The sequence below is a fragment of the Festucalex cinctus genome, chromosome 6 (genome assembly GCF_051991245.1).
Source record: "Festucalex cinctus isolate MCC-2025b chromosome 6, RoL_Fcin_1.0, whole genome shotgun sequence".
Taxonomy (NCBI): Eukaryota; Metazoa; Chordata; class Actinopteri; order Syngnathiformes; family Syngnathidae; genus Festucalex; species Festucalex cinctus.
Genome location: NC_135416.1, coordinates 12,096,053 through 12,113,859, shown reverse-complemented (window position 1 = coordinate 12,113,859; position 17,807 = coordinate 12,096,053). Strand labels below are relative to the sequence as shown.

The following is a 17,807-nucleotide window of genomic DNA, read 5'->3' as shown; positions in this document are numbered from 1 at the left end:
CAATGACCGGGAAATACTTCTTTGCAGTACTTTAAGCTGATAAGGACGTGTCGAGAGGAAACGTACAAAACTAAAAGTGCAAGCATTTCACTACATTTAATCAGTACATTAGTTACCCATTTCGTCGTCCTTTCACTTACAATATTTGCAAATAATGCGTACTAATGACTGAACAAATGTCACGAGTTCCTCGTGTGCTGCCTTCAAGCGTGAAAGAAAATGTAATATCAATGATCACAGCTTGCGTCAGTCATTCAAAAAAAAAAGAAAAAGAAAAAAAAAGGTCATTTGCTAAAAACAAGACTAACATTTATTTTTTAAATTATTGATATTGTATGACCTTAAGCAATTATGCAATTAGACTTAGGGTACTGAAATATATGTGTTGTATTACTTGAGCAGTTTGGTAAAAAGATTCACAACGAAACATGAGAGCAATACATTTTGTACACATTTTTAAGAACAGCACCGCACTATCACTATCCCACCGTTATATTTTAATCCTGGATTTAATAAACGCTGTTCATTACTGTGATGTTGTCATTTTATTGTGATATTTACACCATATACTACACAATAACAGATCATGGTAATCCAGGAAGGTCCATTCATGTTATTATGGCTTTGCTATGTGACAAGAATTACAAATGACACAATTTAGTGAGTACAAACATGTTACATTGTAAAAATTTCACGATATTGGCACTTACAGCAAATAAAAATGCTATAGCGCCTTGATATACACGCTCAATTTGTTCCATGACCTCACTCGTAAATCTAAACATACGCGTCTCATAGATTCCCTAATGAAAGGAAAAGAGAGAAATAACCTAAAACATACTCTAAAGAATTAAACAGTTCCTGCATTATGAGTTAATGCTGCAATCAATCGTGCTGCTCCTTCTGGTGCACCCTGCTGTTGGCTGGCCACCATAATAAGCAGTACAGTAAACGGCGGGATGGATACATGGTATAACACATGTAAACATGAAAAATACCTACATGTCATCTTTGGTAGCTTCTGAAGACATCTTGTGTAAAACGTAAGACATTGTGCCACCATTTGTGTTCAAATATACAGTAAATTGCTTCTAAAACTGCAACAACCTATGCTAACCGTTGGCACGTGATTGGCATTTTGCATCGTTTGCTAGCGCTTGAGCTAAGCAGAATTTCCTAAGGCAAAGCAAAGGCGGTTAGAGCCAAGGTTTTTTTTTTTTTTTTTTTTTTTTTTACAATCTGAGAGCTGTGACCACAAAAACAAACAAAAAAAGGAATAGTGCCAACATCCAACTACATATATTTTTTTTAATGGAAACAAATTCACTTGAAACAGGAAGAAGAGAGCAAAATAATAATGTTAGCGCTTCATTAATGCAAAATTACTAGCACACCAGACCATGAAGCTTGTCGAGCGACCATGATCCAAGTTGTGGTGGCCCTGCCAGAACTAGGACTGGCCCTGATTTGAAACGTAAATACTCAACACGTTAAAAAATGTGTGGATTTGGTCTCATTTATTTATGAAATCTGTACTGGTGAACTTGGGGTGGTCACATGGTCATGTTTAATGTCGATCACTGTTAACGTCGGGCTCTGCTGGCAGGCCGAACACACACTCAAACAGATGCACACGCGCATGCTCACGCACACTGCTTTCGCTTGTGTTTCCTTTGCTTTATGTTGAACAGATTCTCATCTGTTGGATACGTCTGTGTGGCCTTTTGTTTGTTTAGATTATTTCGCTTCTTCTCATGTTTGTCTTTCTTTGACATGCTAGGTGGTATCCTAAAAAGAATATCATACCCTGATGAAGCTTGGTTGTTGTTCTTACTCTTACTGTTCTTCTTTTTCTTCTTCTCTGGTTTCTCACGCCCACCTCTTCCTCTGGGAAAATCCATGGCTTCATCCGCGATGAGTACGCGCGGTGCGGGGCGCTCTTTGGGCACCGCTCTCTTGGGCTTCCACTGTTTTCCTGCACTCTCCTGTTGTCTGTGCTTGTTAAACTTACTTTTTGGAAATGTTGCAGCCTGAGAGTCCTTTCTGTCATGAAAAAACACGTGGCTAGGGCTTGCTTTGCGGATGAAGAGAGTCCTATCAAATTTATTGTCAAAGAGGTGGCCATTGTTTGCATGGCTGATTTTTTGTTTCTTCTTCGGTGGTCCAGGAGAAAACCAAGTCTGAGAATTGGTGGGTATAAGGCCATTTCTCTTCAGTGCTAGGGGAAAAAAATGATAACAGTATTAATTTAACGATTACATTTTTTTAATCAGATTAATCACATCTTAGAAGTTTGATTGATCACGATTAATTGCTTAATTAAAAAGTTGTTTTTTCATGAACATTTTTTGCCCGCCAAATTTAAATTTAATTCTTTCAATGTTTTTTTTAATGAGGACGACTTCAACAATTTTTGATCCACTGCACGCGCTCCTCCTCTTTTTTTAAACTTGCATAATATAAAATGGAAAAAAAAATGACCCCAATATTTTGACATGAACAAATATTCTGAATGTCTTACATAAACATTCAATAATTTACTTTAATGCATGTAGTTATGTTTATTGCTCAAACAACCTGTGCTACCTTTACCGTAACCATCCGCCGTCAGCTAAAGGATTTTAAATTAATTAATTAGTTAATGCTTTCACTTTGACAGCACTAATATTAATTTTGTGACCGGATTTAGCTAAATGAGAATGTGATTTTATTAATATATCCATCCATCAATACTGTAAAATCCAATGAATAATACCAAAAACCCCAAATCCCCTTTAAAAATCTGTTTTTAAAATCATGTTTGAGAATCTTGGTGTTTCTTGTATGTTTTTAGTGTATTCTGGTAAGCTATTTTTATTTTATTTTATTATTTTTTACTTTGCTTTGAAATCTAACTCTGTAACATCTTTTAAACATTCTACTTTTAATTACAGTATGTGAAGCATATTGAGTTATGTAGCGTATGAAATGTGCTATAGATTAATGATTGTTTTAAACAACCCCTAGAACATATACCAGTAATAATAACATATAATTAAAAGTAATTCGATTGATTTTTTTCCCCCCCAAAAAAAGTATGTATCAAACTGGTAGCTATTTGCACGAATCAGAAGCCAAGAAGTAGCTCTCAGCTTCAAAAAGGTTGGTGACCCCTGTTCGAAACAATGAATTTTTTTCGTTCCTCATTAAGCCTCCTGTGTAGTACTCAATCCCCCAGATTTAGGAACTGCTTTGGAACATAATATATTGCCTACAAGCATGGTCTAATCAAGTTGAAGACAGCAAGAATCTGATGAAATACTGCCAAATTGCCTTTCATTTTGTGATTTCCATGAGTACATGATTACTCTACTTCAAATGCCTAATGTGTTCATTTTTTTACTATGTGACCAACCTTCAACCTTGCCCTTCAGCCTGTTTTGTCGGCTTTCGATGTCTGTCATGGTGTCGTAATAGTTGATGAAGGGCGTGGTAGCAAACGACCCCCTGAACATCCTCTGCTGGGTGCACCACTGTGACAAACACAAAAGTTGTCGTTATTTTTTTATTTTAATTTTATTTATTTTTTACATTTTTGGGATGTCTTCCATCAGTTTCATAAAAAAAAACAAAAAAAAACACAAACAAATGTAAAAATGTAAAAAAAAAAGAAAAAAAAAAAAAAAAAAAAAAGGACATTCACAGGACAGAGACGAAGAGATTCCACTTCAACAACAAGGTTAGTGGTCATTGCGACAACTTAGTCACCAGGTTGGTTAGGTAGGTGTCAGCTAGGTATTAATTTAATGCGACTATAGACACAAAGTGAAATACATCTGCCAGATCCATGCATTCAAAACAACAAAGACGCATTATATCCCTCTCAGTAATACTCACATAGCCAAAGTGTCCTTTTTTAGAACAGTTGTAGCAGTAGGCGGGTTTTCGGCCTTTGTCCTCCCCCTCCCGCGCTAAAGGAGGACCCGTCTTGGTCTAAGCAGAAGGACACAATTGAAAGAAACTCTGACAAGAAGGTTTAACATTCCAAATGACTCTCCAGTTGTGATCGTATATAAGCCTGCTGAATACAATGCGCTTTAATCTTTTGCTTCTCCCATCATTCCCATGCTATTGATACCGGCCTCTGTGGTGAATATGGCCGCCGATATAAACCGATGATTACCGCGGCTATAGGTAGATGCCTGTAATGACCCCCGTATGATAAGTGTGTGCGTGTGTGTGTGTCACGGGGTCCCGTCCCCGATGGGCCAGGGCTCTGAAAGCCTTGCATGCTCCAGTAAGCACAGCAAATATACACTGATAAAGAGCAAGAGCAGAGACGCGGCACAGTGTATTTACTGCTGATGTCTCACGCACACGCACGTACGCACACACCCTTAAAGATGGCCCCTTATTCCCCGTGATTCCAAGATCACAATTTGAGTCCCATGTCATTTCTTAAACATAGCTTAGCTAGCGTTAGCAACATCCTCCCAGCTTCTCTCTCTCTCCCTCTCTCTACGCTTGAGTAGTTTTGCGGTAGAAGGGATGAATGCTATTAGCGCGTCGCGTCATTATCGGGTCAGACCGGCCGGGCCCATCTCCATCACAAAGGCCAGGAGATCACAGACCTCTTGCGCACACACAGTGAACACGTACACACACGCACACCACCAACGAGATCATAGTTCTCGTCACCTCAGCCCCCCGCGGACCGCCACCCGCCCTGCCCCTCGTCCTATTCATCGTTCATGTAAATTGGCTGTAGGTCTTCCTGTGTCGCTGCAAACTCTGACCTTGGGCTTGTTATCGCAACCTGCTAGGATCCAGCACATAGACCACCCCCCCCCGTGCCCCCATCACCCCCCAATCAAAGGGATCTAACTTGCTGACAGCAGAGGGTTTGTGATTCTTTCTTTCTTCCTCTCTTTTTGCAGCACTGACTGGTGACACTAAGTTGTTTTTCCTGAAGCCCGGAGCGACAGTCCATCAACATATTGTAAACTTAAAAAGCTAATGAAAGACGGTAAATTACTCTGAAGTTGCAATTTCCAAACAAAGATGATACTCAACAGAGCACAGACCTGCAGATTGGTATGCATTACATACATGCATGTATTCCAAGTGAATCATTTCTGTGGCACTGATTGAGCTCTGATTTTCCCTGAATGAATCTGTTTCAGGGTAAAACTGTCATCTTTAAATAATAATAGAAGCACTATGTAAAGAGGCCTTTTAGAGTATCATTTTTGCTGTTGTCCAAATTAGAAATTAGTAGAATAGAAACTGGCCATTAATTTCATGCAATTTTAAGGCAAAATGCTATATTGGGATACATATGTCTTTCTTTAAACCTGCTAACTGGATGTTTTTTCCCCAAAAATATCTTTACAATAGCCTTTTTATTTGACCATTTATGACTGAAACATATTCTAATTAGTAGATTAACACCTTAGCTGTTCACAATGGGTACTTTTGCAAGCCTATAGCGGCCAGCCAATAGTTTTCAGACTGGATTCGGGTTCGAATTTCCCGCCCTCTGCCCGCATCTGTGCGCATTGTATATATTTTTCCATCAACAGGTGGCAGTAGCGATTCGAAATTGAATATTCTACGATCAGTAGCTTTAAAATGATCTGTCCTTTTTTTTTTGTTTATGAGGTTATGCTTCAAAAGTAGTAGTGGCATCAGTACTCAATATTATTATTGCCCAATCTAAAGTGTTGAAAATGGCTTGCTCTCTATGATCTAAATGTTTGAACAATTGTTTTGGGGTCTCCTGAAAAGTGGTGATTTCAGAGTTATTATTATGATTATTATTATTATTATTGTTGTTGTTGTTATTATTATTATTATGAATAAATGACACCACCTCCTGTAACATTTTACTTCATCCTCCAAGAAACCCATAAATGACAAGTGGCCTAAACTACCAAGATCCGCTTTACTCAACATCTCTCTGCATGAACGCGCAGATTGAGTCCGAGTGCAGTGGCGGCAAGAACAATGTGATCCACTTCCTGCTGAGATGACACGAGGACTTTGTGGAGCAGCGATACTTGAGCCGGTCAGTAAAAAAAAAAAGGAAAAAAAAAAAGGAGAAAGAACACACAGTTTAGGCTGGGCATAGATAGAAGGCAGAAACCAGAGGCTCCTAAAGGCTTCGCCGTGTCGACATAGCCGACCAGCCAACCGTGGCCTCTCGTGCACGCGCACGCACACAAAACTGTGTTCCCACAGTTGTCTGGACACTACAACACTCTGTCTTTTTAAACCCCACTCTCCTCAGGTCCTTGCTTGGCTGCTGGTGGCAAAGCCGTGATAATCCTTCGGCCAACACAAAGCTTAGACTGTTACACACAACAATTGGACGCAAAACACACACACACACACACACACACACACACACACACACAATCTGAGAAGCAAGCAGGCTTGTGTGTGTTCATAAAAGGGGGCGGGGGGGACAGCGTCGTCGTTTTGCATATGTTATTGCAGCATTTGGGAGAGGTTTGCATATGTTACTGAGCTGACAAGGGAACAACCCCGCACGCTTTATCATCAAGAACAGCTTCAAAACACAAGACTGTCGGGTTCATACCAAAACAGAGTGAGTCGATATAAATATGAAAAATCTGAAATTCTAACAACAAACACACCAAAGACATTTAAACAAATGCTCAAATAGAAAACAGTTGTTTGATCATTCCACCATATTTTTTGATGACGGTGATGAGTGATTTAATCTCCTACATCTGGTCAGGAGGTGAAACCTTCTCTCTACATCCCTGCCAATCAACTTCACACAAGCGCCTTCACCTCTACACGCACAAAATCGAAACCATCCAGCTAAGCGGAAAGGCACAAAGACCTGCAAAGCCTGTAAGACCTCTGATAACGCAGCACCTTTCGCCGCATGTGTGTGTGTATGTGTGCCCGTGCATTGTCATGTACATCCAAGCAGAGCATGCAAAAAAAAAACAAAAAAAAAACACCTGTACAAAAAAACATTAAAAACAACCAGCATGCATCGCCAGCCAGATCATGATTTGAGAGGAAGTTTATATAACAGCATGACATTCCAAAAGTGAATAGTTTGTTGCGTTGTGAATATTTGTTGGTCGGTTACTAAAATTCTTAACTTGAAAAACTTAAAAATAAATAAATAAATAGTCTCTGAAATTAAGGCAAAATACTCCTTTTATGATGATTTGTAAATGAGGTTACTGTAAAAAATTATAAACATAACCAAGATCTCAATTAAATTTTCACTTGCAAAGACAGAATAGTTATCTATTATACTGTATATAAGGACTTTGAAGATTAAAATGTAATGAAAGCATCCAGCGATTATAATTAACATTCAGTAAACGCCAGCGAGAAGTTGACTGTGGATTGGGTTGCAGTTCTGAGTTTGACCACTGAATGGCGCTCAAACACCACACAGCTTGAGAGCGCGAATGAGAGACAGTTGAAGAAAACGCTCTTCTTTATATAGTTAATTGGCTTTCATAAAACAGAAAAATAAAAAGAAACAAAAAACTAAAAATTAAACTGCCAATAACACTATTTATAGTGTTAATGCCGTGCCTCGTTTATTAGTTTGGCTATTTAAGGAACTCAACCCCAAATGATTAAAACAGAAAATGCATTACATTTTCCATCTGTCCATTTTGTCCACCACGTCCCTCATTAGGGTCGCGGGTTAGCTGGAGCCTATCCCAGCTGATTATGGACAAGATAGGAACAACCTGGATTGGTCGCCAGGGCACATGCAGACAACCAATCACAGTCACATTCACACCTAAGTGCAAATTAGACGTTTTTGTAAAGTAGGAAAGTTGAACATGCAAAACCTACACCAAGATTCGAACCCCAGACCTTATAACTGAGCTGCTTAACCACTAGGCCAGTGGTGGCCTTTTATGCCAAATACCACAAATAAAAAATACTTCTCTCCAATCTCATGGCAAAATGGCCGCCCCTGAGATGGATAAAAAAAATATATGGATTTATCTTATTAATTCATATTTCAGAAACACAATATTAATCAGATCCGTGCTGATTGTCGGGTGCATAAAACATATTGTAAACAAAACTTGACCTCAACTTTAATATGGGAAATTTAAAACACTGTACTTAAATACTGATTCAATTAAAATTAATTAGATGAAAGCACAATAAATAAATAAATAAATAAATCTGAGTTTCAAAACAATTTCAAAATAATTTAGGTGTAAATGAATTGTTAACTCATTCACTCACAGCCATTTTCATTGAAGCAACCCCCTTCCCTTTTGGCTGTTTTACTGGATTTTGACTTATTTTGCAAGGTCCACAGACTATTGTGTTCTATTGTGAAAAAAAACATGGACCCTACCAAAAGAAAGGGGTATACTTAAAAGTATACTTCTGTTTCTGTTTTGCAGCAATTAGCATTAGAATCTAGCTAAGTTCCATCATTCTTCATAAATATGTTTAAAACAGTGGGCAAAAGAGCTTTTTGCAACATGGCCCTAGTTGATCTTTTATACTCTGTAGCCACCTGGTGGTCGTTTCTGTAATAACTACCATTGCTTCAAGCATTCTCTTCAGTTCAGAGGCTGCATCAAAGCCTTATGTATGCTCTAGCATAAAAAAATAAAACAAAAAACGTATAAATACGTCTTTGGGAGAAAATGAGTTAAATACAACTGAACTGTAATTAGGCAATGATTCTTTCAAGTACCAATAGAGGGAGCCTGCATACCACTACGAGGAACACACTTTTAGAAGCACTGTACTTGGCCACATGCTACCCAGGTAGTGTACAGCAACATGATTTACTACCAAGTCATATTATTTTATGTTGAAAAACATAATGTGTTCAGAGTGTAGTTCACACTGGAGTAACATAAACGTGTGGATTTATAAAGAGGCAATTAGTATTTATTGTACATTCTTGAACACCATGAGCATAACACACAGAGACACTGCATCGGACAGATGTAGCGTAAACAATTATGCACAGGTACTGTTTTGCCTTTTGTAGTCTAGTAGAAGCCACATGGGGGCGCACCAGTCGTCACATTGCACAAAAGGCTGTTTGCAGGGCGGGAGGAGAAAATAAAAAAGGAAGTGACTGTGGTTGTGTGTTCGCATGTGTGTGATTGTGTGTGTATTTTTTGCATGATCTTTACATGTATTAAAGCTGCCCTTGCCTGTGCAGAAGGCAAGTCCTTCAACCTGTACCCTTCTTCTTCCATCTTTCTTCATCTCTACTATCTTCCATCTCGAGGTCCAGAATTCTACCCCTTCTCTCTCAGCTCCATTATTTTCTGTTCTCCCACCAAATATTCAAAGTCTATTATTTTTCAAGTTCCCTTAGATCAGCGCTTCTCAATTATTTTCTGTCATGACTTGGCTGGTGGAGTGTAAACACTGTCTTTCCACAGAAACGGCCCGCTGTTTACAAAACAAACACAAAATGGCAAAATGCAGGCTGGGGGTGTGGGGGTTTAGGACAAAATCAACCCCAAACGTTATGAAAAGCCCATATCTATAAATTGAAAAGTAGTTTGTTTAAATCCTGTACTTATAAAGTGCATTTTCCTGAGTGAAACCGGCAGACAGCCCCTTTAAGTAAAGTACAATGCAATTCCATTTAATCTTTAAGAACACTGTTGTTATTAAATGTTTAGGTACACATTTTATTGAACTTTTATGTGCCAATATTTTTTTTGAATGATTCAAGTATTTTTTTCTATATTTAATTTAATAATTTTCTATATTTAATTTAAGGATTATAGATTTTTTTTTAATGGAAATTTTCAAACCCTACCAAAACAAGAAAACAACAAAAAGTGCAGACGGGGAGTGCAAACAGAAGGTAACGAGTACATCTTGTGATGTTGTGTAAAGTCTTCAAAGCTGCTAAAAGGCAGAAAATGTTTAGGAAGGATTATGATTACAATTTCTGCTCAAAATATTTTGTGTATGTGTGCGAGTATCTCCCAGAATGTTCTCAGTAGGCACCCCAGGGCATTGTGGTCAACACTGTGTGGTTTGGAGGGGTTTGTTAGTTGAGGGCCAGGTGCACTCAGACAACACACATCCTCAGGAAGATAAACGGACCTAGCGCGTGTGCACGCACTCACTCGCGCGCACGCACACACAGTTGCAGGGGAGGTCTGACAGAATGCCTTTTCACACCTGGCTGAGCCCAGCGGAAGGTGACAGAGTCACATCTCCCAAAGCGCACGCACACACACACGCACACCTTCTCACATTGGGGAGTTCAGGGTCATAAGCGGCATCATGAATAAAATGAGGCTGTCTTAAACAGAAGGAGGCCCCGTGCCGGCGTATGCATGCCGAGTGTGAGCGGTTTGGTTTTGTTTATGCGAACCCCGCTGAACTCCCCCATGCCAGTTTGGATGTGTAACGACCTTCTGTTCTCTGTGCTTAAACGGCTTAAATACTTCAATTAGACCTGGGTCATAATCCACCACCCGTTAAAATACGCCACCGCACTAACATTCAACGTGAGGTGACACTCTCATTTGTGGCCGCAAACAAAGTGCACCAGAGCAAAGGACGTCCCACGCTAACACGCTAATATGAACATTAAAATGAAATCCTGTCTTCTCCCCGGGAACTTTGCTGTCCCGCTCCCGCTTAACGATGCCGCCTTTACATGAGACAGCCCCTGCTAATTAATCTCTACAGAGGAGAGTGACAGACCTCCCCGAGCACGCACACACGCGCGCAAAGTGCACGGCGAGATGTATGCAAATACACACTCTTCTTGCCTCTTTCTCACTCGTTTGTCCCGTGTGGCGTTGGCAGCACATTTCATGCTTTATCACGTCTTTTAATTGACAAACAAGCTGCTCTTTTCTCTTAGGCTGAGGTCTATATCACACCCTATCCAACACACACCCACGCGCACAGCTGAGAAAAGTAGTTCTCTTTTCGGAACAACACGCCCACACATAAGCAAATAAGGCTCCCTGTTGGCATTGTCACTTTAACTGTCACACATTTATACTACAAAACCTCAAACATACACAAACAATGCATATAAACACATATCTAAACACACCATCTCAACTAGGTACTTTTTGCTTAATTCCTCTCCACTTGGAAAAAAAACACTGTAGATACCACACCTCTAATAAGAGGACTTAATAACACATGGTGCCACTAGGTGGCTGTAATATACATTATTATGAGTGATGCCACTTTTCACAACTAAGGAGAATAAGGACATGGTAAAGCAGGAGTTTAGCAGATAGTATTCCGGGGCAAAAACTTTTGACTAAAAAAATATTACTGATGAAAGAAGACATTTGTCGGATGGAATTCTTTTGACAGGACAATCGCAACGGCGGCCATATGACTGTGGATATAGAAAGTCTACACACCCCCTTTAAATGTCAGGTTTAAAGGCCCGGTGTGCTGTTTTCACTCAGGAAAAGGCACTTTTTAAATACAGGATTTAAACAAACTACTTCTCAATTTACAGCTCTGGGCTTCTCTTAATGTCTGGTGGTGATTTTGTCCTATCTTTTTATAACAATTGCAAAACTCAAGGAAGAGCAAGGATTTCTATTTCACACTTTGACTTGGCAAGGCAATGTGATTTACAATAGTGTGTTAACATAAATTTCAAAAAGTGCAAATGGCAGCATTTGTTCTAGCAAATGTCTAACTTCTTCTATAACAATACATTTATAAAATTACCCAATCTGATTTAGCATAACCTGTATTTTAATACTTGGAAGTGGAATATGCAACAGACAAAAGTGGCTTTTAGGTATTATTTAAACTTTAAAAATGGATTTTTAATACTTCTGAATCAATTCATAATCTTTTTAATAGGCCGTTCGATGCATTTTTAAAAATAAACGATTATCATTCCTACCCCTATCACTTGAATTGCTAATTAACACACCAAATAAAATTCAGCTATTAGTCAGCTTTTCCGCAATTTATTTTTATTTTTTGCCTTTCTAGCAGAAGCTTGATAGTTTTGTGCCAACACTGATATTTCGAATTAATAACACTACACCCTGTACCTCCACCTTGATGAATGCTGCATTTGAGGAAAGTGGAAGTCAGACCAGGAAGAACTTGGAGATCCGAGTTGCGAAGTCAGGGAGGGGAAAAAAGCCCCCGACTTCACCGATTGGCTTCAATCTGATGTCACTCGACAATCGTGACCCCCATGGGGACACAAGACGTCAAAGGAATGATTGCGTTAAACAGGACAATTCATTTATCGGAATCGGAATTGAGACAATCCAAGTGGGATAAAACCGACTTCCCACCGTCCTCGAATGCAGCATAAGGCCCCAGTTCCAGCTGAAGGAAAACATCTCCAAAGAATGATGCTGTCACAGGTGTGGTGTTCTTTTGGTGATGAACAGTGCTGTGTTTGAACCTAATATAACTTTTACAATGATGACCAAAAAAGTTCAACCTCAGTTTCATTGGACATATTTTCCCACATACATTTGAAGATTTCAAGTGTGTTTTTGCAAGATTTTGACACCAAGTAGTGGCTTATCTAGCTCAGTATGGAAATTTGTGTGTTTTGGTGTGACACTCACTGAGATGTGGTACTGTCTCCAGATCTCTGGGCATGCCTGTAGAGGGGAAAAAAGGGACAGAGTTACAGTGTGTTGATTAATTACACAAAAGACTTTGAAAAAGCAGAATGATACATTTAGCAAGTATTGACATAGTAAAGAAAAGTCTTTTAGTAGAGCAGCAACAGATGTTCACTTGTGCATTTATGAACGCATGTACATGCTCATTCTAAAATGTTTTTTAATTTTTAAATGTGACGAACAGGCTGCGGTGTCACTTCCCGCAACCAAAAAATTGTCTTGTGTTCCTCAGCCGCCGATGACTGAGTCTCTCTACAGTCAGCTTTGTCTTGTCACTGTGTGCTGGTGTGGTTAAAGCATTATCTCCGGGGCTTTGGCACGCTGTTCCCATTGCATTCCGACATCCTCTCTCAAATGCCGCCACTTCCCACTGGGAAATTGAAAATGCCGCTGGCAATAAGATTTATCTACTTACACACCCTGCGAGTAGGAGCTACTGTGAGGAGGAAAGGTACATTTACCAGCCTTAACGTTATGAGATGCAATACAAGAGCTTGACAAAGATACTGTAATAATGCTCACTTTTGCCAGAAAGATTTAACAACTGTACTGCGTCATATTGACAGCTGGTTTAAAAAAAAAAAAAAGATACTGCTTTCAGTATATTGTTTAATTTAGTTTTATTATAATTAATAATAATATAATGGAGGAAGAAAGAGTTAAAAAAAATTGATGGGTGGATATTAGGGCTGCACGATATTGGAAAATCATGCGATATAGTTTGAATATAGTGATATCAATATTATTGCGATATTTATCATGTACCTAAAGAAATGACATTTTTCTTATCGAATGAAAGAATTGCATTTTTTTTTTCAAAATAATCAAACTCAATGTATTCTTAATTGTAATTACCTCTTGATAATGTTCAGCCATTGGATGGCAGTGCACATTTTCGTTAAGTACACTGTGTTCCAACTTCCAACTATGTTTTGCATTATTAGGGTTGGAACACCCATGTCACTAGGGGCATGGAAACCAAATAAAAAGAGAGGGTGAGGAGGGGATTTTTTTCCAGAGAGTGCAGTAGCGAATTGTATCAGTCAGTTCCTCTCCTCTCTCCTCACGAGCTTTGAGCCGAGTGTCTTCTCTCCTTTTTTTGTCATGTTTAATAAATGTCAAACAGGCAAACCTGACAGTCTGACTGGTCAAATTCAGATCAAAGCATAAAATTCCATATCAAACTTATTGCATGACTTTGCGATGTGCATATTGCATAGGCCAATATCACGATATCGATATTTTTTCGACATATTGTGCAGCCTTAATGGATATTTTATTATAATTTTTTCTTCCCCACACTGTCCCTTTAGTCACTGTACTATGCTCTTATTATGAAATATGTGTTAACTTTTTGGACTGTTTTCCTCCCATTATCCACATAAACATTCATTGTCTGTTCAACATTATTTAATCACATATGGAATGACATATCACATATGGAAATTCATGTCAATGTAAGGAGGTATAGACAGATTTGTTTGTGGTGTCATCTTGATGCTACTCGTCAAATTCCTAGTAAAGTGAAATGTAATCACTTACATGGCAATAAAACTCGATTCTGATTCTTGTATACCAAAACGAACTACAATTAATTCCACAATGACAGCATCAATCCAAAGTGAAAATGACCTAATTCAAATTATTCCGATTGTGACCTCATCCATTAAAGCAGCCGGGCTTTTCACTTAGACAACACCGAGATAAAAATGAATTTCAACAGCTGTGTCGTTCTCTATCTCATCAAGCGTTCTTTTAACCCCCCCGATGCCACCCCCCCCCCCCCCCCCCCCACACACACACACACACACACACCGCGTTTGTTCCTCCCTCCAGACCGCCAGGGTGGCGTGTTGTTGTCGAGGGCGACAGGCGAGGCGAGCGACACACTTGCGCTCCGTCAACCGTCTGTCTTTAATGAGAGACACAGAAAGGCCCAAGGGACAGAGACCTGACTCTCGCGTCTCCACTAACACAAATGCGCACTAACACAAGCACGCACAGTGACACACAAAAAGAAATAAAGTTTTACCACCAAAGAAAACTAATTACAATTTCCACCTAAACTTTCACCCAGAGAAAATGGAAAATCTGGTGCAGTAGGTGAGAAAAACAGTCTGAAAGAGAGAGAAAGGGGTGGGGGTGCGGTGTGTAGTCCGTGTGCTGGCCTCCCTCTGGTGTTCACCTGGTTACTCATCCATTACGCAGGGCACAGTACATGACTGACTGACGGAGTGCAAAAAAGAAAGCGAGGCACACGGAGACGCACGCAGGATGGTTGCATACACACGCGCAAGGGTTTTCCTGCTCTATGGCCGCCATCGAGCCGGTGGTGGGCACGGTAATGGATGTTGCGGTGGGATAATTGTCATTGATGGTCATTAGATTTACCCTTCAGTGCCAGCAAACACACACCAAGACACACACACAAATACAGCCCGTATATGCGGCATGGCGGAGACATAACTAAGCTGTAATTACTCAAGTGTATCAATTAATGTGAACAGCAGCGTGTGCTGACCCCCTTTGAGAATAAGTGCGTGGACACTTACCAACAGATGCCAAAATGCTTTCTGATGTTTATTTTTTACACATGATACAATGTAAGGTCAAGTGAAATTTAAAGGGATAGCAACATGTAAAAATATATTTTTTGGAGCTTTTAGCTGTGCTAAAATGCTAATTAATCACCAAAAACATGACGAAAGTGGTGTTTTCCTCCATTCACCCCCTCTCTGAGAAATTCTAGGTCATTCTGCTCTCCAAGCACCAGCCCATCCCAACCTGAGAAAACGAGCGAGTGCTCACTTTATGACATCATAAAGTGTGGACCCACCCCCGCACCGGGTCTATGTTCTAAACACACTCACTTTCTCTGAGATTTCCATGGAATAGTGACAAAAGTAGCCTTTATCAGTAAACATTCTGTCCAAATGAATTCAAAGCAATCAATTATCCTTCACATTGCAATGCCAAAGTGCAATGACAATTGGCGATCTTAAAATCTCACAAGGTTCTGGCTGACACTTGTGTAAACTACAAGTAAAACCTCTGCACTATTTAACCCAACTGAATGAGTAGTATAGTGGTTAGCGTGTTTGCTCTGTAAGCAGCAAGGTACTGGTTCGAAACCAGCCCAGGTTGATTTTTTTTTCCCTCCTCCGTTCCACTCTCTTCTCTCTCCTTCCCTCTTCCTCCTTCATGATTTCATGCAGCAAGGAGGCATTTTATTTCAAATGTTTATTGAAGAATTGATGGTTTGCATTCAGAGGAGTGCTTAAATGCAGATCTCCAACAGTAGACCGCAGTCGGCTCACCGGGGACGCGGCAAACACACAGGGAGAGTCGCTCGTTTTACTGAACCAGGCGTTTTACTTACACGTTATAAAACTACCTAGCAAAACACCTAATATTTCATAAAACATTACATCACCATGGTCTCAAAGGTAAATCTATATTAATCTGTTGTACATCATTTGTGGGGTTCGTTTTATGCTTACCATGGGCATCACATGATACAATTAGACATTTTTTTATTTATTTTAGCACAGAAGGCATTTTAATCATTTAGCTCTCACTATGCATCTGTTTAAATATGGTCCAACATTGTCCACTAATACATAATGAAAAAAACAGAAAACGTGTTATTTAAATGTGAACTTTCAGTGACCTTACGCACACAGAGCTTTATTAATGGAGGCCCATAAACTATGCCCTATTTGGACTACCTGTATCGCACATTGTCGCGTCGCCCGCGGCGTTTCATCCCCGGAGAGTTTGTGTGTCAATCTTCAAACAACAGTAAAACACCCTCGTTCGATGTACTAGCCATCACCATTCTAGTTTTTAGATCATTCTAAGCTGGACCTGAACCCACCTACTCTCTCAGGCTGCACGCGACCTGAGCCCAAACCTAGCTTACCCAGCCTCAATGTTAAATTCGTAATGTTGTACTCACGTCAAAGAAGTGTCCCATCATGCCGCAGCGATGGCACTTTTTGTGGTAGGAAGGCATCTCGCTGCAGCACTCGTACAGGTGACCTGGAAGGCCGCAGTTGTTGCAATGCTTATTGGGACACCTACTGGACATGTGGTTGGGATCACCACAAAGGTGGCAAACTGGCAATTTCTGCAGAGTCACACAATTGTTTGTTTAGTAGGAGTCCACATGTACATACTCAAGAGAGGTGCATGTTCAAGTGCAAAATAAGGAGAACTGACTGTGGGTTGAGGGCAGTTTTTGGAAAGATGTCCCACTTTATCGCAGTTTCGACAGTGGACATTCTTGTCAGTGTAATATCGGTTGGAAAGACGCAACGTGGGTGTCCTGCCACGCTTATCTTTGTTGAAGATTTGAGCCTGAAACAAAGACAGGGGAAACATCATCAACTTACAATGACAATCATTAATTTTTTCCTCATACCTCCCTGTCCTTGTCCAAAACCGTCCAGCTGTCACCATTATCTTCTTCAACATCTGAAGAAAGAGAAAACATTTGTCTTCAACACAGTTGTACGATGCATATAACCATAAAACACAAAATTTTGATTCCAGAATGTAAGCGCATTAAAGCAGCAACCAGTAGGCAAGGAAATAAAAAAAAAAAAAGAATTTATTTAACACATGCAGCATTTTATTGGGGGAAATCATGATCACATTTTATTGTACCCAAGTTAGCGCCACTTGATTTTGAGCGGTTCATATCTTTATCGAGCATAGGGGTGGCCAAGTTCAGTCCTCGAGAACCCCTATCTAGCCTGTTTTCCACGTTTCTCTCCACTAAAACACCTGATTCATGATCAGGATCGTTATTAGGCTTCTGCAAAGCTTGCTGATTAGCTGATCATTAGATTCAACTGCGCTGAAGGAGGGAGACATGGAAAACTGTCTGGATCGGGGCTCTCGAGGACCGAACTTTGCCACCCCCTGATCTAGCATATCGTGGTGTATATATTAGACCTGCACGATATATCGTTTGAACAACGCGATTGCGATGTGCGCATGTGCGGTAGCCACATCGCAAGACGTGCGATGTTTTTAATTATTTTTTTTTTAGAGCAAGCAAACGTTTGTTTTGCTTCATAAAGGTAGCAAGCTACCTCTCGCGCCGCCCCCTTCCCTTCTGCTAATCAGTCACCGCTGATTAACCCCCCAAAATTTCAGCTGTTCTAGTAG

The 17,807-nt window shown here is 39.9% G+C and overlaps 1 protein-coding gene across 1 annotated transcript in view; it reads right to left on the bottom strand.

Annotated features, from left to right (window-relative positions):
* Positions 1-390: 390 nt before the first annotated feature.
* Positions 391-17,807, bottom strand: part of zcchc7 (zinc finger, CCHC domain containing 7) — a 44,626-nt gene continuing 27,209 nt past the window's right edge. Inside the window, exons 4-10 of the mRNA XM_077525304.1 lie at positions 17,056-17,108; positions 16,854-16,991; positions 16,591-16,761; positions 12,573-12,608; positions 3,877-3,972; positions 3,395-3,512; positions 391-2,218 (exon numbers count right to left, since the gene is read on the bottom strand). Coding sequence (XP_077381430.1) covers positions 1,644-2,218; positions 3,395-3,512; positions 3,877-3,972; positions 12,573-12,608; positions 16,591-16,761; positions 16,854-16,991; positions 17,056-17,108 — 1,187 coding nt within the window. The 3' untranslated portion in view covers positions 391-1,643. The remainder of the gene's footprint in view (positions 2,219-3,394; positions 3,513-3,876; positions 3,973-12,572; positions 12,609-16,590; positions 16,762-16,853; positions 16,992-17,055; positions 17,109-17,807) is intronic.